Source organism: Dermochelys coriacea, chromosome 4 (assembly GCF_009764565.3).
Source record: "Dermochelys coriacea isolate rDerCor1 chromosome 4, rDerCor1.pri.v4, whole genome shotgun sequence".
Lineage (NCBI taxonomy): Eukaryota > Metazoa > Chordata > Testudines > Dermochelyidae > Dermochelys > Dermochelys coriacea.
This window is the reverse complement of record NC_050071.1, coordinates 140,753,645-140,777,980: the sequence shown is the minus strand read 5'-3', so window position 1 is coordinate 140,777,980 and position 24,336 is coordinate 140,753,645. Positions and strand designations below refer to the sequence as shown.

Here is a 24,336-nt window from a genome sequence, read left to right as displayed (position 1 = left end):
GGGCAGAAAAAGGTAACACCAAAGGCCCTGATTTTCCAGGGATGGTCTCTGATTTCAGTAAGAGCCGCAGATTTCTGATCATCAGGGCCATGTAGGGTCAATTTAGAAGCATCCTTAACTCACCCCCAATTGATCCTTCCCACACGCCCCATCCCCCAGCCAGGGTGGGAAGCAAAGAATGCAGCCTGCTTGTGAAGAGCAGTGAATAGCTCCTCTCAAAGGCAATCCCCTGGGCTGACTCCAACCTGCTTCAGTGTTGTTTATCGTGGTGGCCCCAACGCAGGGACAAGCCTGCAGTGCCCCGGCAGGTAAATAGAGCCACGTTCCTGACTGCTCCCCTAGTGACCCTGCCAAAGAGGAAGGCTCGTGCCAGCTTGCCCGGAGAGCTCCCGCTCGTAGCTTGTCACTTCTCCAGCCTTGCCCTCGGTGGGTAGAGCCAGGAACCAGCATTAATACAGGCTGTGTTGGGCCTTGTGCTGCCGTGCCAGGAGGGGAGAGCAGCAGAGGGGCTGGCTGGTGACAGCACTGGGGGCTTCTCCCTGGGATCCTGCCTGGGGCAGCGGTGACGGCCCATCCATCCAGTGTGTGCTGCCCCATGTCCCGCCAGCTCAGTGCAGCTTGTGCCTCGCCTTGGCCTCCTCCCCCCACAAGCCGCTCCACGCTTCCTCCCCCGCCCCATCCCCATGCAACCTCCTCCTCCAGATCCTGTGGCCGGGGCAGGGCACTGGGTGGGCTCTGTGCCTTGGTATCAGAACAGACTCCTCCCCATCTGTAAGAACACACCTTCCTGAGACTGGCCCGAGGGGCAGGTAGCGACACATTTCCCATCTCCTGCGGCTAGAGCCTTGCCCTGCCCTTTGCAGGCTGATCCTCCTTGGCGAGGTTTGTGCCAGTCGAGAGGACAGGAGCCTGCAGCTGTTCTATCAATTTGTCTGCTAAGCGCTAAGCAACCGTATGGCACTAGGGAAACCAACAACCTACATCATCATCCTCTAGCCTCCCTGGGCTGGCCCTGTAAGAAATACTGGTGCTACACAGACCCCTCCAGGCAGCTGTGGGTGCTAACCTCACCATGCCCATTGGTAGGATTTGGAGCCCCTCTGTCCCCGTCTGCTCTCTGCCAGTGAACACACTGCACCCCGGAAGCGTGGGTCTCAGTGAACACATGTTATAGGACCACAGAGACGTTGGGCTGGAAGGGACCTTGAGAAGTCACCTAGTCCAGCCCCCTGCACTGCAGCAGGACAAGGTAAGCCTAGGCCATATCCCTGACAGGGGTTTGTTCTTAAAAAGCCTCTAGTGATGGGGATTCCACAACATACCTTGGAAGCCTGTTCCAGAGCTGAACTCCCCTTAGAGTCAGGAAGTTTTCCCCTCATACCCAACCTAAATCTCCCTTGCTGCAGATTAAGCCCATTGTCCTGCCTTCAGTGGACATGGAGAACAACTGATCCCCATCCACACCACCAGCGCTCCCAGCTGCAGCAGGCCCTGCAAGGTACTCTGTCAGCACCGAGGCCGGGGGACTGGCTAGTGTAACGACGACAGACCCCGGTCGTCGTTGGTGGGATCAAACCTGGGACCTCCGAAGCTTAGTGTATGAGCCTCTACTGCATGAGCTCAAAGCCACGTGGCTCTTAGCTAAGGCTGTAGCTGTCTCATTAATCTCTAGATGGTCTAGGTGCCACTAGAGCGGGAACAGAGCGCCACACCAAACAGGCCTGGGTGACCTCGTGTCCACCCTCCAGGGCTCTCCCCTCGGTCAGGGACAATGCACGCATGGGTGGGGCGGTGCCCTGCTCTGCACACTGTGGATAAAGAGGCCGGGAAGCCTCGGTCTGTCGGTCTGGCACGAGACAGCATGCCCGCAGCAGGAAGGACCTAGAATGCCATCCGTCTCTCAGACTGACCGGGGCCAGACATCCCTGATACTGCCAAACCCTCAGCTCACAACCCCCCAAGAGAGTCTTTTCAGAGGCTCGTTGTCTGCTGCACCAGGAAGCATCCGGCACTTGAGAGAGGAACAAGATTCGGAGGGCAACTAACAGATGGCCTGGCTTGGAGAGGTGGGGCTGCATGGGGGCGAGTGCCAGTGAATCCAGGGCACTAGAGCCTCCTGCCATTGACCAGCACAGGGCAGGGTAGTCTGCATCCCCAGATGTCTCAGGCTGGGTCTGTGTATCAGGGCCGGGGCCCAGTCTGACCCAGTCACCCAGGAGAAGGTCCCACAGACCGGGCCTAGTGCTGGGGATTCTGGAGGCCTCAGGGGCCCCGGTTGGATTCCACGTGGTGTGGGCTGGCTCAGCTCTTCCCAGCTCCTGGCTACCTCCAGCCATAAGAGCAGCAGGACAGACACCAAGCAGGAGCCTGAGGACTAAGCCCCCAAGTCCCAAGCAACGGCCCTTCCCATGCACAGGCTCTGAGCGGCAGGCAGCCCGCCTGCCTCCCTCCAGCGTGTGCCCCCCACGGCTAGGTCCGGTGGGCCCACGACTCGTGCACGTACCGATAAGTGACGGCTTGAAGCGCCCGGCAGTAGCAGCTGGCCAGCCAGAGGGAGCGATCCGTCAGGATGTTGGGGCAGTGGGAAATCCGCAGGATGAGCAAGTTACCGCCCGTGGCCTTCAGCAAGGACTCCAGCCCGGCTTCGAGGCAGCCCCTGAGGAGATGGAACCAGCGGGGAAGGGGGAGAGAGAGCTCAGCGGCGCTCACTGCTACCCCTGCTCTCAAAGCGGGTCTAGACCCGGCGTCCTGGGACGAGGCCCAGCATGGGAAACGTAGACCTGAAAGCCCAAGGCCAGGCCAGAGAGCAGCCGCTGGGAGGAAAGGTGTAGCCCCTTTCCTTGGGATGTTTCGCCCGGGACTGAGCAAAAGCCACAGGGAGCAGCCCTGCCCTGGCCAAGGGCATGGACGAGGGTCCAGATCCTCAAAGATATTCTGGTGCTGAACTCCCAGGGATTTCAGTGGAAATTAACTGCCGAAGTACCTTTGAGGAGCCAGGCCTAGACGACATAGCTCGCTCCCACCCGTGAGTGCAGCCGTGCTGCGATGAAGGCCACCTCCTCATCCTTAGCCTTGCTCGTCACGTTTGGTTCGGGTAGAGGGGGCCTGGGCCAGGCAATGGTATGCAGGTGCTCCCCCTCCCCCTCCCTCGCCCTGTACACCTGACCCAGACTCGCTGAATACCAAGGGCAGATCCAGACCCCATAGGAAGGGTCTCAAGCTCCCTGGATTAGTTTGGGTGACCGATTTGCTCCTTCTTCTTTCCCTTGCCTCATTGCAGGCTGTTTCTCCTCCATCCTCACCTTTCCCACTCCTCTTCTCCCGTCCCAAGACGTCCTGGAAGCAGGACACTAATACCCTCACCCCAGATGGAGACAAACATCGCCAAGGTCTCATTGACCTCCACTACAGGGATCTAAGACTGGCCTTTCATGCACCTCCATCAAACCTGTCCCACAGACCTGCCTCCACCATCCCAGCCCGTCCCCGGTCGGCTCTTTGCCCTTCAAGCCCAGCTTTGTCCAGACAAATATCACAGCAAACATCCCCATCTCCTGCCAGTGGGAGTTTCAGTCCTGCCCGGTAATGGAATATTAACTGGGGTGGACCCTAGTATTTTTGATGAGTAGAGACTGTGTTTCTGATAGTGACCGAAGCACGAAAGGAGGGGTTCTCAACCGCGGGTCGGGGCCACCCTGCCTGTCCTGTACCAGTCGATGAGAAGGGGTTTCCAGGGGTCCCGCGGAGGTATTGGGATGGGAATGGGGGCTCTGGTATGGAAGAAGCTGAGATCTACCAGCACTAAGCAATCCCAGGGACAGGAACCAAAGCACTGATAACCGGGCTCTCTTCAGGGCAGGAGCCCTTGTAGCCAGGAAGCTATGAACGTTCTCCCAGTGGAGTGTTAAATGGAAAAGCCAGAGCTACAGAGACACGGGTATTAAAAGGTCAGCGGTGCCGCCCCTGGGCTGGCAGACGAGATCCTTAGGGAAATGGATGGATTGGCTACAGAGGTGGAAAGGGGAGTGTCTCGCGGGGGCTCACCGGGTGCTTTTCATGTACTCCTCCTTGCTCTCCTTCTTCCCTCTCAACCGCGGCTTGAGGTTCTGCAGCGTGAGGGAGTGCGTCTGGGTGCACCATTGTGACAGCATGCACAGGAACTGCAGGGGGAAGCCAGACCCGCCCCTCAGTTAGAAGGAGACATGCGCCGGGACAGGAGAGCCTGCAACCAGGAGATACAGTGCCGGCCTCTCCCCCTGCCCCAGGGTGAGGATGGTGGGACCAGAGCACCACTCACACATGCGCACTCACGCCCAGGGTATGTCTACGCTGCAAACAAACACCAGGTCACCCGTGGGACCGAGTCCCAGCGTGCCAGTTGCAAAGCTAAAAATATCAGCGTAGATATTCCCGGTCGGGCTGGAGCCCGGGCTCTGACACCCGGCGAGGGGGGAGATTCAGCCTGAGCCAGAACGTCTACACTGCTGTTTTGAACCCCGCAGCCCGAGGTCAGTTGACCCAGGCTCTGAGACTCGGTGCCGCGGGTTTTTCTTTGCAGCATGGACGTACCCATAGAGGGAGAGGCGCACATGCCCGCAGCTGCCATCACAGACCTTGGAGACAGGCCCAGAGGACAACACACACAAACACACGTACATCTACATAGCTGCGTACACACCAACCCAAGGGTTTTTTGGGTAAATGAAAACGTTTCAGCTACTGAAAAAACCTGATTTTCATTTATCAAAAAATGTCCGTCCCGATTTCAACAGAAAACCTGGGCTCGGAAACAAAGGACGGGGCTACGTCAGCCCCTAAGAAATGGACCCCACACTGCTGCCCTCTCTGAGGTTTTCGTGGGCCCGGCTCTGCCCTGGGGCGTTCTCTGTGGGGCCTGGCTGGAGCCCCACAGCTGGCTGGCCCTTTACCTTCGACGACACCCTGGCGTTCTCCAGCAGCACCCGGGTCCACACGGCAGGGTGGCGCGCCACGAACTTCCAGTCCTTGCAGACCTCAGCAGCCTTCAGCAGGGTCTTGGTGTCGAGGTAGGTGAAGATGCAGAAGAGAGCAGCTCGCATCTTGAGGATCTCCGGGCTGATCACCTCATTGGAGCGGGACGGGCTGCCTCTCTCGGGCCGGACAGCCTTCCCGCCGCCCCCCTCGGACCTGGCTGTGTGACACACACCATCAGCAGGGGCATTGTGCGGGGAGAGGGGGACAATGCTGGGGGTGGAATTTGTGGATAAAGTTTTCCCACGCTTTTAGCAGCTCCCTGTGCCTCAGCGTGTGTTCAAAATAATAACCCTTCACCCTCCTCTAGCACCTTCCCTCCGGGGATCCTGGAACATTTTATAAACAACAACAGACGCCCTGGGAGTTTGGTCTGTATCGTTATCCCCATTTGAACAAGGGGGAAACTGAGGCACAGAGTGGTGCAGTGACTTGCCGAAGGTCAAAGAGAAGAACGGAACCCAGGAGTCCTCAATCCCAGTCTGTCCCCTCCCCACCAGGAATGGAATCAAGGAGTCCTGAGTCCCAGCCCCACCCCCTTCCCAGGAATAGAACCCAGGAGTCCTGAACCTCAGCAACCTCCAACCTCCCCACAAATGGAACCAGGAGTCCTGAATCCAGCCAGGTCCCCACTCCCCCAGGAAAGGAACCCAGGAGTCCTAATTTCCAGTTGGCCCTCTCCTGCCCAAGGAATGGAACCAGGACTCCACCTCCATCCCCCCATGAAAGCAGCAGGGTATGCCAGCTGGTCCCTGCACTGCCCCACCAATGGGCCTCAACCTCAGCCAGGAGCGTCTTCCCGTTTTCCAGGCTCACCCCGGGTTGCTGCGGCAGCCAACCAATGTGCCAGTGGGGGGCAAACGTGCAGGCGGTTCTTGCAGCACAGACACCTGCCGACTGGAGCCGACGTGTGACCCCTCCCCCCGCAACTCATCTCACTCAAGCCGCAAGCGAACTGGGCTGGGGTTCAGATCTGGGGTGCGGCCGTGAAATGCTCCCTCTCCTTTTATCGATCCCCCTGGCCCGTCCTCCTCCTCCCTGGCAGAGAGGGCCTGGCTAGCATGGGTACTGCACCAAGCACATCTCCCACTGACGGGAGACCCCGGGCCATTTCATAGGCACAAAGGGAACAGAATAAAGGGCCAAATCCAGACCTGGTGGAATCAGTTGCAACTCCAGTGGCCTAAATGGGATGGGAGTGGCAACTGTTTACATGGGCTCTGAATCTGGCCTCGTGGCTCAGCATTCGCTCTGATGGCCTGGACCCCCCTCAGTCGTCCCCAACACACTTTGGAAGTGCAAGAAAAAACATTCCTGATGCCCCGACTTGTAGTGTTTTAGATGCTCCATTGCCAGGGTAACCGAGTTCAACTCTCTGGCAGAATGGTGTTCAAAAAGCCAGGGCTCTGATTTACAATGCTAACACCTCACATTCACCGAGAGAGCCTCTCTCCTCTGGGAGAATCCTGCCCACGCTCTCTAGATCACTCCACTCAGCCCCGACGTGCAGCCAGCTCTGGGGCGGAACACAGCAGCGGCTTAGCAGCATGCCACTACAATCAGGGACATCCAGTGTTAGGCAGGAGGTCAGACTAGATGATGGGGACGGACCCTTCTGGCCTGTGAAGATGTGAAGAAGAGTGTTGTATCTTGCTGAAGCTGCAGGGGGAACTGAAGGAGGCAGAACGTAATTATGGGGATTCGCGTTGTTTTTATGGAAAGCACCACGGGACCTTTCACACCCACAAAGAGTTAGGAACATTGGTGTTGCTGGTCTGGATCCAGCCCAGGGTCCATCTAGATCACTGTCTCCAACAGTCACCAGCTCCAGCTGCTTCAGAAGAAGGCGTAAGAACCCCATACAGCAGGTGTGGGATAATCTGCCCCAAGAAAGGTCTTGTCCTGGTCTCTAATAGCCAGAGATTGGTTCAAGCCCCAAAGCAGGAGGTCTAATATCTCTTCCAGTGTTTTTATCATTCGTTATGCAAGGTCTGGACATTCCCAATCGCCATATCCCTCTTTGCAACTTGCTAAATTCTTGATTCTCTATCCATCAATGGGGTGATCTCAGCCAGAGACCACGTGCAGCCCAATCTCCCTTCTCTAGGGCACTGAGCTGCCCACAATGGTGCCCAGGTCCCTTACAAGAGCAGGTACAGTCCATTGAGTAGCTTAATGTGCATTACTTTGGAGCTCTGTTTTCCATCTCCCCCAGACGCCAGTGCCTCCCAATCCTTCCCCAGGCTGGAAGTGCAGGGTTCAGAGGGAAGAGCGCCACCTATTGAGCTGTTACCGCCATTGCCAGGGTTTCCCAGCCAAGTGTGGGTCAGGGTCGCCCCTATGTCTGGGCAATGGTGTTCCCCTCACCATCGGGATGGAGACTCACCCGTCAGCTTGCAGCTGTTCAGGGGCCTTGCCAGGTTTGCCTCCGGTGGGATGCGGGGGTCTTGCTCCCACACCTCGGCCTCCGATTCGGTTGTCCTGGAGCCCACGTCCGAGATGTCTCCCTCCTCCCCCTCGGTGCTGTCGCGGTAGGGCCGGCGGTGCCAGTTCTGGATGGCCTGCCTGCGGAGCCCTGAGCTGCGGGCCACCACCGGCCGCTCGAAGCCGCCGTCCATGCCCCGGCTTTGCCCGCTGTGGTAGGGGTGCCCGTCGGCATTCTCCTCCGGCTGGTACAGCTCGGCGCCGTCACTCTCGTAGCAGCCTGAGCTTTGGGAGACAGCCTTCATCCGGCTGGAGGCCCTGCGGGGATACACAGCCATGAGGCGGATGGTCTTTCATACCTGGGGGGCAGCAGGGAACTGGATCCAGAGCAGAGCTCCAGGGACGGTGGGGTGGCCACGCATCCTGTCATAAATATAAAGGGAAGGGTAACCACCTTTCTGTATACAGTGCTATAATATCCCTCCTGGCCAGAGGCAAAATCCTTTCACCTGTAAAGGGTTAAGAAGCTAAGGTAACCTCGCTGGCACCTGACCCAAAATGACCACTGAGGAGACAAGATACTTTCAAATCTGGAGACGGGGGAAAAAGGCTTTTGTCTGTCTGCGTGATAACTTTGCCGGGAACAGATCAAGGATGCAAGCCCTCCAACTCCTGTAAAGTTAGTAAGTAATCTAGCTAAAAATGCATTAGGTTTTCTTTGTTTTGGCTTTTAAATTCGCTGTGCTGGAGGAAATGTGTATTCCTCTTTTTGTGTCTTTTTGTAACTTAAGGTTTTGCCTAGAGGGATTCTCTAGGTTTTGAATCTGATTGCCTTTAAGATTATCTTCCATTCTGATCTTACAGTGGTTCTCTTTTGTTCTCTTACAGTTGTTCTCTTTTTTTTTTGTTCTTCTAATAAAGTTCTGATTTTTAGGAATCTGATTGGGTTTTTTGGGTCTTAAAAATCCAAGGCTGGTTTGTGCTCATCTTGTTTATCCTAAAGCTTCCCCAAGAAAGGGGGCGTAAGGGCTTGGGGGGATATTTTGGGGAAATAGGAACTCCAAGTGGTCCTTTCCCTGTTCTTTGTCTAAATCACTTGGTGGTGGCAGCATACTGTTCAAGGACAAGGCAAAGTTTGTGCCTTGGGAAAGTTTTTAACCTAAGCTGGTAAAAATAAGCTTAGAGGGTCTTTCATGCGGCTCCCCACATCTGTACCCCAGAGTTCAGAGTGGGGAAGGAACCCTGACACACCCCAAACCCAAAAGCCCCGCTTACAGAAGAGCCCCCTGTTTATTTCAGGCACATGGCGGGGCCTCTGTATCTCGATGGTGAAGACGTTGCTTGGGGATAGCTCATCTGGAGCAGGCAGGGCTAGCAGTGCCGCAGCCAGCAACTTCCCTGAGTTTCTAGGACAGTTTGCCTAACGCCACCCGACATTCCCACACCTGGCACTGGGGGGCCCCCAGGACTACGAGGCAGCCGGCCCTTTGCAGCAGGTGGCGAGGAGGCCAGCCGATTAGCTGTAGAGAAGTCAGGCTCGGGGCCAGCCTGGGAGGCACGAACCTGGTTTAACTGGGACTTCATTGAAACAAAGGTTGTGCTGCATTCGGTTCCTCTAGTCCCCTGCCCCTGCCTCACAGGGCACGTCTACACTGTGATCCCGGGGCGTGAGTGCAGCCCAGCTTTCATCTTCCCAGCCGGGGTCCTGGAGCAGGGAAGCCGTGGCAGCCCGCGCTTCAGCATGGGCCACCTGGAACCCTGGGTAGTTCCTGGTGGGACTCGCCCGTGCGGAAGGCTGCTGCCAGTAGCCGAGCTAGCTAGACTCCATCTACACAAACGGCAGTCCCAGTGGAGACAGACCCAGAGAGGGCGGCGGAAATTAGCCATTTGCAGAACAGGCAATGAGAAGAAAGGGGGCACCTGGCCAGTCCATACTGTGCAGCTCCAGGGAATTTGGGGGGAAACCCAGAGGCTGGGATAAAGAGCTAAACTCCCCTTAATGCTCCCATGCTTACAATGGCCAAACTTAAAGAGCTAGTGGGCCAAACTCATCTCTGGGGTGACGCCACTAAATCAAGGGAGTTACGTTAGGGATGAATCTACCTCCGTATGGCAAAAAGATGCACTGCCAGCTATTTGAATGTACAGTAGCTTCCCGGATACGGACAACTCCCAGTTAACAACAACAGTTTGCAGGGAACCAGTCCCATCCCAGTGATTTTAATGTTAATGGGATTCAGATATCGAGCTTACAAGCGGCACTGTGTGGAAGAAAGGCCCCAACTGCAGGCAGGTTTGCAAGGCTGCAGCCAATGAAAGAAGTGCTGGGATGTACCTCGCTTGCCTGCAACCCCGCAAACGTGCCTGTGGCCGGTGCTCCGCATGTCCTGGAGCTTCCTCAGGGGCTGCAGCCCCACAAACCTCCCTGCGCACAGGACCACAGAGGAGTTAAGGGGCTGCGAGCTGGGAGGGGAGGCTGTGGGCAAGGCAGTAGTGGGGGAGGGGACTGCTGTAGCCTGGGTGCCAGAACTGCATGGTATCTTTCCCTGCACTCTGCGGGACATGCCCTGCCAGGAGGCTGCGCCCAGGGAAGGAAGTGCTGGGACGTGCTGAGCCATGACCCCCAGAGAAGGGCTACCGGGCAGCTCTGTGGGGCCCCTAGCTCCCCTGCTTCCTCTAGAAAGCCTGGGCATCTGGGCTGCAGCCCCCGTTGCTGCCCTGCCTGGATGCAGGTTGGCAGGGTGGCAACCAGGGAGGGCACAGCCCAGCACTTCTTTCCCTGACGGCAGCCTTGCAAACCTGCCTTCGCTTACTGGCAGCCGTCGGATAACGGCAACTTTCTGCTGGTAACCGAGGGGTTGGCAATGAGCGGAATCCACTGCATTTAAAAAGATCTGACCAGACGGTCAGTCCTAGAGCAAGAGCCAGTGAACTGAATGTCCTGTTCTCTCTCTCATTCCCGACACCTGAAACAATGGGAACCACTTCTCCTGCTGGTACCTGGGGTCACCTACTGAAAGCCCAGATCCCAGAGACCAGACCCAGCTGCGGTGTGTGCGGAAAAGTCTGCTCTTCCAGCTACACCATTACATTAAACCTTTCAGAGACACCATCGTGATTCAGATGCAACTTCAGCCTCACGTCTGGGTCAAATGCACCTTAACTGCTTGGAAAAACACTATCAAAAGAGGCCGGATGTCAAAACATCCCCATCCTGTTCTAGTAAAGATTTCTGACAGCCCAGTCTTACACCTTGGTGTCTCCCACAAAATCACAGGGAGAGAGGAGAAGAATCATCCCACCCACCTATCCCGGTTCCTTCAGATCTCTGACTTCAAAGCACTTGTACAACTCAGCATGGCAAACAGCTTGAGATCATGCCCAGCTGTGACATTCCCACCCACCTGCCAATAGACTGGGCAGACCTGCAGCCACCCAGGTCCAAGTCTGAAAGAAAAGGAAGGGCAGATCAAAAGGAAAAAACCGCCATCCTCCATGTACTCTGACTGACTGTGAATCCGGGAAGGCTCCGCACATACAAGGAAGCTGGGAAGCAGAATTTCAGGCGGTCGCAGAAGACAGTTTCTGGGTGGGCATTTGCCAGCCGCCGGAAGAGAATTCCACTGGAAAGGAATCACAGGCTTCTTCCAAGCCCTAGTGACCACCAGCAAAACACACTCAGCCAGCCCCACCGTCTGCTGGAGAGGATGTGAGCCAGGAGGTGCCCAGGCTAAGTGGGTGCACATACATGGGCGTCGTAGGCTGGGAGAAGCTCCCCCAAGTCTGCAAGAGAGATGGGAAAAGGATGCTGGGAAAAAGCCAAGGGCCAGGCATATGGAGATTGCTTACCCAGTGCTAGAGGATGATCTCTGATTGGAATCCACGTAGGAGCTGTGGGCAGCTGCCCCGGGGCCGGCGTGCCTGTCTCTCTGGGGTGAAAGGAAGGAAGAAAAGGAGACCAGACACTGAAAGCCTTTCAAACTCATTCAACTCGGGAAAAGTCAGTTGGCTAACGCCTCCCCCAGGGGATACCCTGACTGACTGCGTGTGGACATACTGGTGTAATGACGCCAACATCAGTAGATCACCAGGGTGCAGTGCAGCATCTCCAGCAAAATGGCTCCTTGGCCAGCTGTGCCATATGGGCAAGCAGGGTCGGTTCCAGCCCAGGCACAACTCCCAACACACCTTGGAGTCTGTTCCCCCATCCAAAGATGCAGGATGAGACCAGCAAAACCTCCCATTTATACAGCACCTTGCACTTTACAGGCTGGACGTGATTTGCCCTTGAAATGGGGCCACTTCTGGGGTGGAATGTGCATGGCATTTTGCACTACACAGAAAGGGGGACTGACGAGTAAATTGGCCAAATAAAAATCCACACGTGTTTTTTTCCCAACATCGAAGATTGTTCCCTAGGTTGGAAAGTGTGGGCGGAGTCTGGGGCTCACAGCCCTGCTCTAGCAAGAGCACTAGGGGAACTTTAATCATAGATACGCTGGGATGGAAGGGACCTCAAGAGGCCAACTAGTCCACTGCGCCAGGCTCCTCAAGTAGCGATGGGACAGGGACTCAGTACTGAATCAGTGGCCTCTCGGGAGCCACCCCCACCACCCACGCGCAGAAGCCGCAACGTTCTCCAGGGTGGTCTCCCCTCCAACCGCTGCTCCCACTCAGTGTTGCTTAGCTTGCGATGCAAGCAGCCCTTACTACACAATAGCACAGATGGGAGAGATAAGGCTGGCAAAGGTGCCCGGGGAGGAACGTGGCATCCTAGAGGGCCGGGCAAGCAATAGAGGTAATTGGCATGACGCTAAGAGGAGATACCGGTCTGCTGGCGCCCTTGGAGCCGGGCACACTGCACCTTCCCAGGCTGGTGTTGGGGGTGGTGCTGCAGCTGCTGCTTATGATCTGGAGCTGCTTCTCCGCCCGGTCGGCTCGGTCCAGGAGCTCCTCGATGAACTGCTGCAGCCGCACCTTGGCGTTGGCCTCGCGGGCTGCCGTCTCCTTGAGGAACTGGTCTATCTGGACAACCTCCCTGGCACAAGGGAGACAGTGAGAGGCAGAGGTGAAAAGGCCGTAAGGCCGCCCTTCCCCCGGCGGATCCCGCTGCCCTCTGCCACACGGCAGCTCGCCAAGCTTTGGGAGCCAGGGGAGTATCACCAGCCCTGTTTGAACGACCAGGAAACTGAGGCACAGATGTTAGTGGTCTGATTTCCAGAGATGCCAAGCCCCTGCTGCCTCCCACCCTCGATCAGCCTCATCCCATCTCCCATAACCCCATCCCAACCCTGTTCCTTGGCCTACCCCACAATATAACCCTGCCCATGATCCCACCCCATGCAATCTCCTCCCACCCTGATCCCCTTCAAGCTTCGCCCCACGTGCCCTTGCACCTGTTCCAGTTCCCTGGGGTCCGGCTGGGAGAGGAGAGGGGAAGGGAAGGGGATAGTATATTGAGGTACATTTCCAAGAGATTTAAGCTGTACATCCCCAGTGCAGGAGTCACCCAGCTCTCTGGATTCTTCGGGCCTGAGGCTAAGAGATACAGAGAAGTCAGGGCTCCTGCTGGCATTGGCAGGAGTCACAGGTGCTCAGTGCTTGAGTCTAAACAAACCAGCCGATCTCTTTGTCTGTGTGTCGTGAGAATCCTCTCCCTCTGTGCTCAGCAGCAGGCGATCGTCTAGCCAGGGATGACAAGAGGTGCCCAAGAGAGACCGTGTTAAGTGAGGACAAGCTGCCCTGGCGCTGTCTCTCCTGAAATATATTCCTGTTTGCTCCCCACTCACCCGTTTAACATGACACCTTAATGGGGCTAATTCCACTGACTGCCGTTCGTCCTCTCACAGACCGGCCTTGCCGGGCCCATGGCACCAGGAAAATACTGGCCAGCTTCACCTTCTGTGCCAGTTTCAGACAGGCAGGGAACATGGGGTGCACGTGAACCCCTGCATCTTAACCTGGAGCCAACTCTGCCCTGCCAGTGATCTTAACCATCCCTCTGCAGGGTTTATCACCTACGGAAGAGCTGCCGTCATGCTATTTACCTTCTGGCGGATTTAGGCAGAATATTTCAACCCCTGCTTTAAGGAAGGGAAGACCAAGGCACAAAGTGGTGCAATTACTTGCCCAGCAAGTCTCGGTTAGGTGCAGGAATCCTGGTGCCTTGTAGCCATTAGCTCACCCAGGAGATCTGCAATGGAGCGGAGGTGGGACCCAGAGCTCCTGGCAGACTGGATTTCTCGGACGGGGTCATCTCGGCTTACTGAAACGCGTGATGGGATTTATTGCACAGTGAATGTGCACAGCCGTTAGTTCTTCCTGCACCAAGGACTCTAGACGTACCTAGGAGACCCGTTATCTGCACCTCGCTTCCCCACAAGCCCTTCTTGTTGCGAAAGGGGCTCGTGTCCCCAGCTCACTTCATGCACCTCCAAAGCTCCCTGGCATATTTACCCCCTGGCCATCTGGATGCTCTCCTCTCCCCAATGGCACCTGGAGAACTGACGCTTCCCTTCAGCCTCTGAGTTAAAGCGCAAAGGCCACATGCGTTGCTCCCCGTCAGCCTCCCTCCTCTCTGGGCAGCTGATTGAAGCTAGAGGACTCTCTGTGCTCACTTCCCAACCCCAGCCCCCCCATGCCCTCTCACCTGCTGCTGGCCTGAGAAAGAGGGCAGAGCAGAGACCAGGCTAGCTGGGAATGCCAAAGAGATCCAACTATTTCTAGCACAGAATGTGTCTCACGCCGCTCTGGGCAGAGCCAGGGACAACCAAGTGGAACACAGAAGGGATGGGAGCTCTCAGAGTTAAAGGGGGGCAGGGTTGCTGAATTTAAGAGATGTCCTGTCCTCCCTGCTCAGTTCCCAGGCTGGAGGCTGAGGGCCCTTTGCTAGGCCACAATGGACAGCTGCAGAGCAAACAGCTCCCACAAGCAATGTGGATGGGCCTCACCTCCCAGCAGGGACCATTCGGACAGATGAGAGCTCACTCTCCATGGCCAATGTACCCCTTAGCCTCTCTGCTTTGATTCCCCACAAGGGGCCCATTGCCACAGGACCAGTTGTGTCAGGGAATTTTGCAATATGGACTGAGGTCCACCAAATTTTTTCCACCTAATGACCTCCCACTGAGTGCATCTCCATGGGCAGATGGCAATTCTGGCTCAGAGGAACCTGCCGTAAGAACCGATCGCTGGAATTCCATCGAGTGCAGAAGTCGCTTCTCCCACCACTGACCAGCGGCCAAGTCTGGGGTGGAACACAGCAGCTGTTCGACAACACTGAGGAGAAGAGTAGCACCCTCTCCAGCCGAAACTGCGGGGGAATCCAGACTGGAATTTGAGCAGGCTACGAGGGCAAACGCCCCCCAACCCTGGCACAAGGTGTTGTGTGGGCAGCACCTCCAGCTGCACAGCACCCCCCTGTGCCTGAGCTGAGGGCATCAGTTCAGCAGACTCAGAGGGGAAGAGCGCTTCCTAGTGAATCACCAAGACCATGTCTTGCTGCACTCTTGGGTTTCTTCCTTGCAGGTCTCCCATCCATGCACTGACCGGGCCCAACCCTCCCAGTCAGAGGGAGGGCGGTTGAACCCCACGCTGCCTTCACCTTTCCCCTGTGAACACAGCCAGGAGACTTCTCCAGCCAGATCGGCTGTGTTGGGAGGGGCTAACATGGAGGACATTCAGCATCAGATCAGTCACTTCTGTCAACCAGCGGCACTTGGCTGGAACAGAGGGCTCGGAAAATGAGACCTGCTACTTCTCACTAAAGCAGCTCTGGTTGCTGAGCCCTGGATTTTGCTCCGTTTAATAGTAGAGCAACAGGAATCATGAGGGTCACTTCACACCTCGCAGATGAGGCCAGGGCAATGGGGAAAGCTGTGCACAGATTCTGCCTAATTGCCCCCTATGGGCCTGATCCTGCCCCCCTGCACTTTGGACCCTGGCTAGCTGTGTCTCTCACTCGCCAACAAACAGAATCAGGGGCTTGGATCGTCTGGGGCTCAGTTACTCCGGCAGCACGGTGCCGACACTAATGTCACAACCCTGCGGGAGCCAAGCCCGTCTCTGACACCCACTGCGCCAGCTCTGGCAGGAAATTCTGGCATCAGGTAGAGGGTGAAAACAGCAGGTGGAGCAGAGGAACTCTGGAGATGCCAGTTTATGAAAATGCTACAGTCAAAATCACCTATTGCATCCACACCCACCCTCCCACCCACCCACCCAGCATGATCTCCCGCAGCAACAGCCCCCCCCGCACATGACAGCGACCACCGGAGTCACGACTGGGCTTTGGGGTTATTACTGGAAAAACACCGCAGCGTTGTTTTCACATCAGGGCTGGGTGGGTCAGAAGGTTCATGAAAAGCTACAGGGCATTTCCAGGCTAGGTCACTGGGTCAAATCCAGCCTGGATCAGCAGTGCCGGCCATCGTGGGTGGACTCTGAATTGAATCAGTCTCAGTCCAGTTCTGAGGGGACCTGCTTCCCTCACCTGTGGAGGCAGAGCCATGCTCTCTACCTGAGAGTGGGGCCAGCCTGGCTGTGTTGTACCTACAGTGCTATCCCTTGATACTGCTGGGAAGCTGTAGTGTTTGGGGCTCTGACTATCCCGTGTATTTATATTAAAGGAGGGCGGAGAGCCCATCACTTTCATAGAATCATAGAATATCAGGGTTGGAAGGGACCTCAGGAGGTCATTTAGTCCAACCCCCTGCTCAAAGCAGGACCAATCCCCAACTAAATCATCCCAGCCAGGGCTTTGTCAAGCCTGACCTTAAAAACTTCTAAGGAAGGAGATTCCACCACCTGCAAATGCCCTTCTAAATTAACTAAGCACAGACGGGAACTGAGCACTAGGATATGTTCTCATAGACCCACCAGCCTCCCCGTGCCCTTTAGTATCTACCTCACCTCCCTTTGGGGCTTGTTCCTTTTAGCTGCACCACAGCTGTGGGAGAGCCTCCGAATCTTCGGCGCCAAGCAGCAGCCCTGCTGCAAACGGAGTCGAGAGGCTCAGTGCCAGCCCGACGGGGTCTCTCTGAGCCAGATGCCAGGTTGGCGGTGTTTGGCTCAAGGCAGGGTGCGCCTGGCAAAAAGCGGGGGCAGAGGCTCTCTCTTAGTTCCGTGCTTGTCCGGTGCCTAGCTCCGTGGGGTCCCGCTTCACGGCTGGGGCTCCTATGCACTTACGGTCATGGATCGTTACAGGGTTTGGTGATTCAGTGTTGAGTGGCCACACGGTGACGCCTGCCCCAGGACATCAGCCAGGAAGAGGCCTCTCTCTCTCTGCTCGCCACGGCTCAGGGGTTGAGCCACAGCCCATCCAAATCAGCTGGAGTTGCTCCCTTGCCCGCCCGTTGCATCCAAACGAAAGCTTCGCCTCCATCAGCCCCCCCGCCCTGCAGGCAGCAGCATCCTGCCGTGACGCAAACACCCACGCCGCAATGTAAACAGCACCCGGCCCCGACGTGCATCTCATCACACAGCCAAGCACGAGTGCGTTGTGACACATGCCGCAACCCAAACAGCAGCACATCATTGCGTCGTGCCGCTAATAGCTTCCCGCCATGACTGTGCCTCCTGGCCTGACAGTCGTGCTCCAGAGGACGTCCACCGGGAGGAAGACTGGGAATCAGCCTTGGCATTTGAAAGGAAATTTACAGTCAAACCCCAAAGCTCGGAAACAGACCAGCTTCAGCTCAGGGTCTGGCTTAGTATCCAACACAATTACCTCTGTGTGCACAGAACATGGTAAAATATCCACCTGCCACCCCTGCGCTGCACTGCAGAATCCTTGGAAAACTCGCCTGTGATGGGAGCTTTATGTAACAGGAAATGCACCGGAAGAAACACAGCACGTAAAGGCTCTCGCATCCCCTTTAGCAAAACAGGTTTTCGTCCCCCTCCGAAAAAATGCCTTCCTGGAGTCGTCACGCTAGACTATCCAAGGGACCCTGGAGAGGAGCCTGCAGCTCAGACTGGAGCTAGATTGGATGCATTGGAGTGATGATACACAGGTGAGTAACCCCCCTGGACTTAATGGGACTCCTTAGATGTGCATTTGCAGGATCACGGCCAAGGTGAGCAGTGAGGGCTTACCACACGCTCCAAGATTATTAGTGGTGTTATTTATCATTTATTCTGCAATAGCAGCTAGGAGCCCCAGTAATGGGGTCCTGGTTCATTGTGCCAGGTGCTGTACATTTATACTGCTATTAGGCAGGTGTATTGCGGTAGTGCCTGGGAGCCCCACACCAGGACCCTATGGGGTGAGGTGCTGTACAAACACAGACCAAAAAGATGGTCTCTGTCCCCAAAAACTTACAGTCTAAGGATAAGGCCAGAGTCCCACAGGTTTGTATTTGGGGGTTGATGGGGTGAAATAGGGGAGAGTCAAAGGGGATGGGAGGAAGAGGGAGCAGGGCTGTCATAATTATAGGTGATTATTAATTAGTATTATTTTTCTTCCCACCAAATCAAAGAACAGGGCCCCTTTCTGCGAGGTGCGGTACAAACATCAGAAAAAGAGGTTCCCTGCCCCAAAGAGCTTGCAGAGTCTCCAAAAAAGAAAGAGGCAAAGAACCAATGAACTCTTCACGTGGGAGTGGATTGAAGTTCTGAGGTTAAAAATGCATTCACAGTGCACCCACAGTGTAAGTGGGGGAAAAAGGGGGGAGGGAAGGGCTGGCAAGCACACACAGAGCAGCTGGCAGAGAAAATAGTGAAATAGGTTAAGTCTAGCCAAAGGGGTTAATGGGAGAACCCAGAGCCAGTGATAAATGAGGAGGAGGTTGAAATTAATGACTTGAAACCGGCTAAGATGTCGAGCCCTTTTTCCAAATGCATCATTCTCCCCAAAAAGGTAGGAGCAATTGGGAAGAATATTGATATTAATCAGGTCAGGAAATATTTGGAAAATAGGCCCATACAATAACTTCTGTCCGAGCTGCCATGCATCTTGGGGAATTAGTGGAGGAGCTCACTGCACTGCTGACAATTACTGGGGGGAAGGGACCAGAGGACGGGAAAATCAAAGACAACGTTGATATTCAAACAGTGGAAGAAGAGAGACCTTGATGCTTACTGCCTCATCTGTCTACGTTTATCCTTAGTGAAGCAACTGAACAAATAACCATAGTAAAAACAGATCCCGATTACACAGGATAAACAGACGGGCGAGCCATAAGCAGCATTGAGAGGTTACAAGGAATAAATCAAGCCCAACAACCTTGATTGGCTTTTTTTTATAGGATTACAAATTTATCGGAGGATGGGAATGCAGCCGATGTAACGTACTGGGATTTTAGTCAAATATTTTATACCTTGGCTTGTGAAATCTTGCTTGAAAAATTAATTTAAGCTGGCAGGGATCCGAACACTGTTGCACAGATGGAAAATTGGCTGGAAGACCATAAACAAAGGGTAATGATATATGGCAATGTAGCAGATTAAGGGCAGGATGTGAGAGTAGGGTACAGTAGTGGCTGACGTCCCATCTTATTTGACATCTCCATTAATGATGTGGAAGAGAGAGTAGATGTCACATTAGTTAAATCCACAGATGATCCTAAATGAGAGGCATTGTGACATCCATAAGGACAAAGAACTAACACAAAAGGACCTACTAGGTTAGGTCCTCAGATCGTGTAAATCAGTGTAGCTCCTCTGAAGTCAATAAGTTACTTTGATTTATACCAGCTGAGGTCTGGACCCTGGAGAAGCTGGAGACATGGACAGGAAATACAAGAGAATACATCTGGGGGGGAAATAATCTAAAGGACAGATCTTTGTTAGGAGGGTGAAAACTGGAAAGCAACTATGCTGAAGCAGCCCTCAGGTGGGAAGGGGAAAGCAGAACAGACTTGAGTTTATGATGTAGTACAGCAACACTAACACAAATGGTGGACCCCTTGGCTCTATGCACAGAGACATCTCATTTCAGCACAGGGATGTCATTACAGCTAGTTGGAAATTTTTTGCCAGCATCTGTATTTCAATGAAAACTGCCTTTTGGAAGAAATGGACCTAGTGCAAGAAAATGTCTAGAACTGGCAATGTTTTTTCAGGTTTTCATGGCAAACGTTTCAGATTCCAACAACTGAAAAGCAAATCAGATTTGGCTTTTTGTGTTTTCCGTTTTCCTCTGAAACGTCCACTGTTTTTCCATCAAAATTCCGGTGCCACCAAATATGTTTCAAAAAAACGTAGGACTGGAAGGGGTCTCCTGGGCCATGAAGTCCAGTCCATGTTTTCCCAGGCAATCCTGTCATATCATCCCGTTTAGAAACTTACCAAGCACCGTCTTAACTCTCAATAGGTTCCCTCCACTGCCTGCTCCTATTGGGAGTCTGTTCCAGACCACCCTCCTCTGATAGCTAGAAACACTTTTCTAATTGCCAGCCTTCTCTACTCATGGCCAATTAATTCCCATTTGTTCTTGTGCCACCATTCTCCTTTAGCTGAAATACCTCTTCTCCCTCCCTGGTATGTATCCCTCTGCATTTCATTTTCTTCTACATTGTTCACAAGAAATAAAACACATTTCCCAACTAGCCCTAGAGGGAATAGTTCTTCTCTGCAGGGGGCACTGTGACCACCTCTGGAATATTGTATCGCATGGTGGGCATCATGATGTCCAAACGGGGGGTGGGTGGGGGGGAGTTCAGAGAAGTGCAACAAAAACCATCAAGAGGCTGGAAGGACTGACTAAAGGGAAGAGATGAAACAGATTTAGTGTGGCTAAGCAATGATTCCGGGCAGGGGACTAGATAGCCCAGGACCTGCAAGACTCGAAACACCCAGAAGGGGAAGAAGATAGGGTGGTGTGAGGGCTAGGACTGGCATTATGGGAGGAAAGCAAGAAGGCTTCAATCAAGGAAGTCCTGCTTGTAGGGAGATGGATCAAGCTGTGAAATAGCCTCAAAAGAGCAGAAGCCACATTGCTTGGGACATTTTAAAACTAAAGTGGACTGAACACTAGACAAGCTCCTGTAGTGGACCAACCCTGCATTGGCTGAAACGTACGGGTTGGATGATCTCTTCAGTCCTTTGCATCTCTAATGTCCGAGCATCAGAGCCATAGCTGGTTTAAATGGGCATAAAAAGAGGACTGGACATTTATATGGCTAACAAAGTATCCACAGTTATAATAGTTAATGCTAACAGTCTGGAAGGGGTACGAAGGCAGTAAGTTTGGCTTTACCCATCTAGATCCAGAAGGTCTAGTATAATGTGCCTACATTCTTCTATGGCACCGCTTATTGAGGAGCTGGCCTGTACTTCTGTGACAATGACACACACACACCCCCTGAGAGTGGAAACATACACACACACAGAATCACACATGAGCACAGAGACATGTGCACTGCTGTGGAAACATGAGACCACACGGAAGCACATTAGTGTGTGCAAGGGAGCACATGCACGCCTCCCCCTGCAGAGAAGATGGGGCAGAGACTCACTGTTGTTTGCGGGTCAGCTCCTGCTCCTTCTGCACCAGGTCCTGCTTGAGGGAAGCCAGCATCTCCACGCTGACGTCCACCTGGCGGGAGAGCTCCGTTGCCCGGTCCTCCAGCTCTTGCTTCTCCCGGCTCAGCCTCACGCTCTCCTGCTTGGCCTTCTCCAGCTCCGAGCTCTTCCGGTCCAGCTCCACCTGCAGCCGGCCCACCTGCGAGGCAATCTTCTGCTCCACCTCTTCTGTCAGCTTCTCCAGCCGCTTGTCCACCTCCAGCTTCTCGAAGGCCCGGATCTTCAGGCGGGTCAGGCCTTCCTCATAGGTGGTGTCCACCGCGGCAGCAGCAGGAGGGGTGGTGGCCGAACTCATGGCCTTGCGGGTGAAAATCTCAGTCAGCGGGATCTCGATCTCGTGCACGTAGCAGGATGCAGAGGAAGAGGTGGGCTCCAGCTCGTCAGCCGAGATGAGGTCGCAGGCAAAGCGCTGCTCCTTGCCCTGGAAGGAGGTGCTCTCGAAGATGTCCCGGCGGGCAGCTGGGGTCAGCAGGGTGGCGTCGGATGCCAAGGGGAAGACGGTGGCATCGCAGATGCTGTTGGTCTTGGAGAGGACGTAGAGGGTCTCATAGGTGTGGTTGTACTCCAGGTGGGCCCGCAGCGAGGAGAGGCTCCGGAAACGCTTGTGTTCCCCGCAGCGCGGACAGCGGTAGGGCAGGTCCAGAGAGGCCATCCCTCAGCCAGAGCTGCTCCGCCTGCCGTGCACCCCTCCGCAGGAAGCAAGCAGGGCCCCTGTCATGGTGCAGACCAGGGGGCGGCAGGGGCACAGGGAGGGGTGCTGGTGCTGGTGCTGGGGGGAAGAGGGCACCGCAGGGCAGGGCGCTGGCTCCACAAGGGCATTTCCGGTTAAGGGCCAAGAGGCAGACGTGGCAAGCGGGCGGCACCCCAGCCCGGTGAGCCTGAGGGAGGTCCGTGCACCATCGGGCGACGCCAGCACCGGGCACTGAAAGAGAAAAACAACGTCAGCGGTTTATGGGCAGTGCTTTCCTCTTCCCTTCCCCCAATCACTCCCCCCACAACCCCTCTCCTTCACCTCCACAGCTACCACTTCTTGTTCCTCTCCCTTCCTCCGGGACCCCTTAGCTCTCCCATTCCCACTAGTCCTCTCCCACCCCAAACACCTGTCCTTCCTATTCCTCTGCCTCGGGCTCTATCTCCTTCCCCAGCTCCTCTCCGGGTGGCTTTGCCCGCAACGTGTAAAGAGACAGCCCTCTCTCCCCCAGGCTGGAGGTTTTAAAGCCCCACTCTGTCTGAGCATGTTTGCCTGAGATGGTTTCCTAGAAGATCTGCTCTAGTCAAAACGGGAATTGTTCTCCTGCCCGCAGGAGGTCAGACTAGCTGACTGCAATAGCCCCTTCTGCCCTCAAGTTCAGCCAGCCAAACGCTCGCTCCCCACCCGTGGGCATCAAACCCCTCCCTTGCGCCTTCCCCATCGGGTGGCTGCGGTGCCACTTACAGAAGGCAAAGACAGCAGGTTCAGATGTAGTCGCTAGAACCCCTGAGGCCAACATCTTGCTCCCAAGCACATGAGACTCAGAAGAGGAACATGGTGGAGAAGAGAAAGATGGAAAGCCTTTGATAACAATGCCCTGGGGAGAGGGGGGCGCTGTCTCAGGGCGGGCTCTGGCTCCACCAGATTCAACGCCAAGGATGAATTTGACCGAAGGTGATCCAGAGACGCCCACCAGTCACCAACAAATCGAAATCTCTGGAGATCTGCAACGGAGGGCCCAAGAGAAGGGCTTTGGTGGTTCATAAAGTAAATCTCTGTCCCTCAGCACAAAACCTGCACACAAGGTGCTACAGCTGGTGTGGGTCAAGATTGAGATGTATTGATAAAGTAGGTTGTGTGGGGAGCATAGGGGCTGGAATAGCAGTGGGCTGAGAGTCAGGAGCAAGGGATATTGGAAGAGCTGTGTGGGGCACCCAGGAGGGGCTGCAGATCAGGAGGAAGGGGCATTGGCAGAGTTTTGGGTGGGGAGCCCAGGGCTGGGATAGCAAGGGGCTGTGGGTTTGGATTGAGGGGCATTGGCAGAGCTGTGTGTGAGAAATACACCATTTCCTAAGGATAATGAGGCAACTGTTACCACCCCTACTGAGAATCTGTAAGGAAAGCATTATTTACCAAACTAAATGCTTCTTCCCTTTCGGATGAGGGAGGAAAGAAAGGGAATTTAATCAAGTGTGAAATCGACATCTGCCTTGGGCAAACATACCAGACCCCCCCTTGATCCTTGTTAACTAACACTAGGGAAGCCTCAGTGTAGATAGCGATCCGAAACCAGTCAGAACTGATCACGCGCCGGCACTGGAAATGCATTCGTTATTCAGCTTGGCTTCTCCTGCGTGGCTTCTTATTCTGGGCACCGGAGGGATTTTCTTTGTGACAGCAGCCTTGAAATTAAGGATGGGAATGACGTATTGGATCACCTAGTCCATCCCCTTCAGCAGGACCATCCCCTGCAATTCTACTCTGTGGTACCTTCTCCTGCGCAACTTCACCCAGTCCAGCTGCAAGCATCCCAAACAAATGGGACTTCCACCACTTCCACGGGAGGACTATTCCACTGCCTAATAGACATCACAGCCAGGCTATCCAGCTGCCTGCTCTCCAGCTGAAATTTCCCTGTGCTTGATTTCCCCTGCAATCGCCTGTCTCCCTTTCCCCTTCCGTTGGGTGCACACAAGCCATAGTCCTTCTTTTGAGTCATCTGATCCTTTAGCTAAGTGCAAGATAAAAAAAACCCAACACCCATGGTGAACACTGGCCATTTATTCCTGCTGTTTGCTTGTCTGTCTCAGCCCATCCTGGCATCAGCCACTGGCCCCAACTGACAAGGCAAATGCTGGCTAGTAGTAGTTGTTACATTTGCCTCTTTAGAAATGGGGGACCCGTAGTTACTTATTTAGCTCATGCTATACGCTGCTTCTCCTGTACTTTAGTCTTCTCCTCCAGTGGCTAACACCCTGACACACAAAGAGGCTGTATTCATGCACATGGGCATTGTATTATAATGAGGAAGACTAATATGTTGGAATGAATGATAGCACACCTGAAAAGTCCTGAAGTGATAGCCCTGGAGACCAGAATCCTCCATTCTGGTACAACTTGGGCAGTGACAATGCCAACTCCCTGTGCGCACACATAGCCCCTCACCCTGACGTGGTGGGAACACCTCTAGGAGTCTGGAGAACTTGGTCTCCATGGGTCTTTGAGTCCTCTGCTGAGAGGGCCAGTGCCAAACCCCAGTTTGACGTGAGCATCTGTCCCCTCTTTGGTTCTACAGAATGATACCTGCCAGGACATTGATTGCGATACAGCCACAAACAAACCACACAAACGCCTGGCAGGCGTTATCCTCCTTGTTCATCTGAAACCGAGCAGGACCTGCCCTGGAT

General features: G+C 54.7%; 1 protein-coding gene across 1 annotated transcript in view; it reads right to left on the bottom strand.

The window, feature by feature from the left end:
• Positions 1-24,336, bottom strand: part of FBXO41 (F-box protein 41) — a 56,214-nt gene that overhangs the window by 15,336 nt on the left and 16,542 nt on the right. Inside the window, exons 2-8 of the mRNA XM_038399820.2 lie at positions 20,892-21,880; positions 12,262-12,472; positions 11,284-11,363; positions 7,397-7,752; positions 4,929-5,170; positions 4,045-4,160; positions 2,504-2,656 (exon numbers count right to left, since the gene is read on the bottom strand). Of these exons, the coding sequence (XP_038255748.1) occupies positions 2,504-2,656; positions 4,045-4,160; positions 4,929-5,170; positions 7,397-7,752; positions 11,284-11,363; positions 12,262-12,472; positions 20,892-21,610 (1,877 nt within the window). The 5' untranslated portion in view covers positions 21,611-21,880. The remainder of the gene's footprint in view (positions 1-2,503; positions 2,657-4,044; positions 4,161-4,928; positions 5,171-7,396; positions 7,753-11,283; positions 11,364-12,261; positions 12,473-20,891; positions 21,881-24,336) is intronic.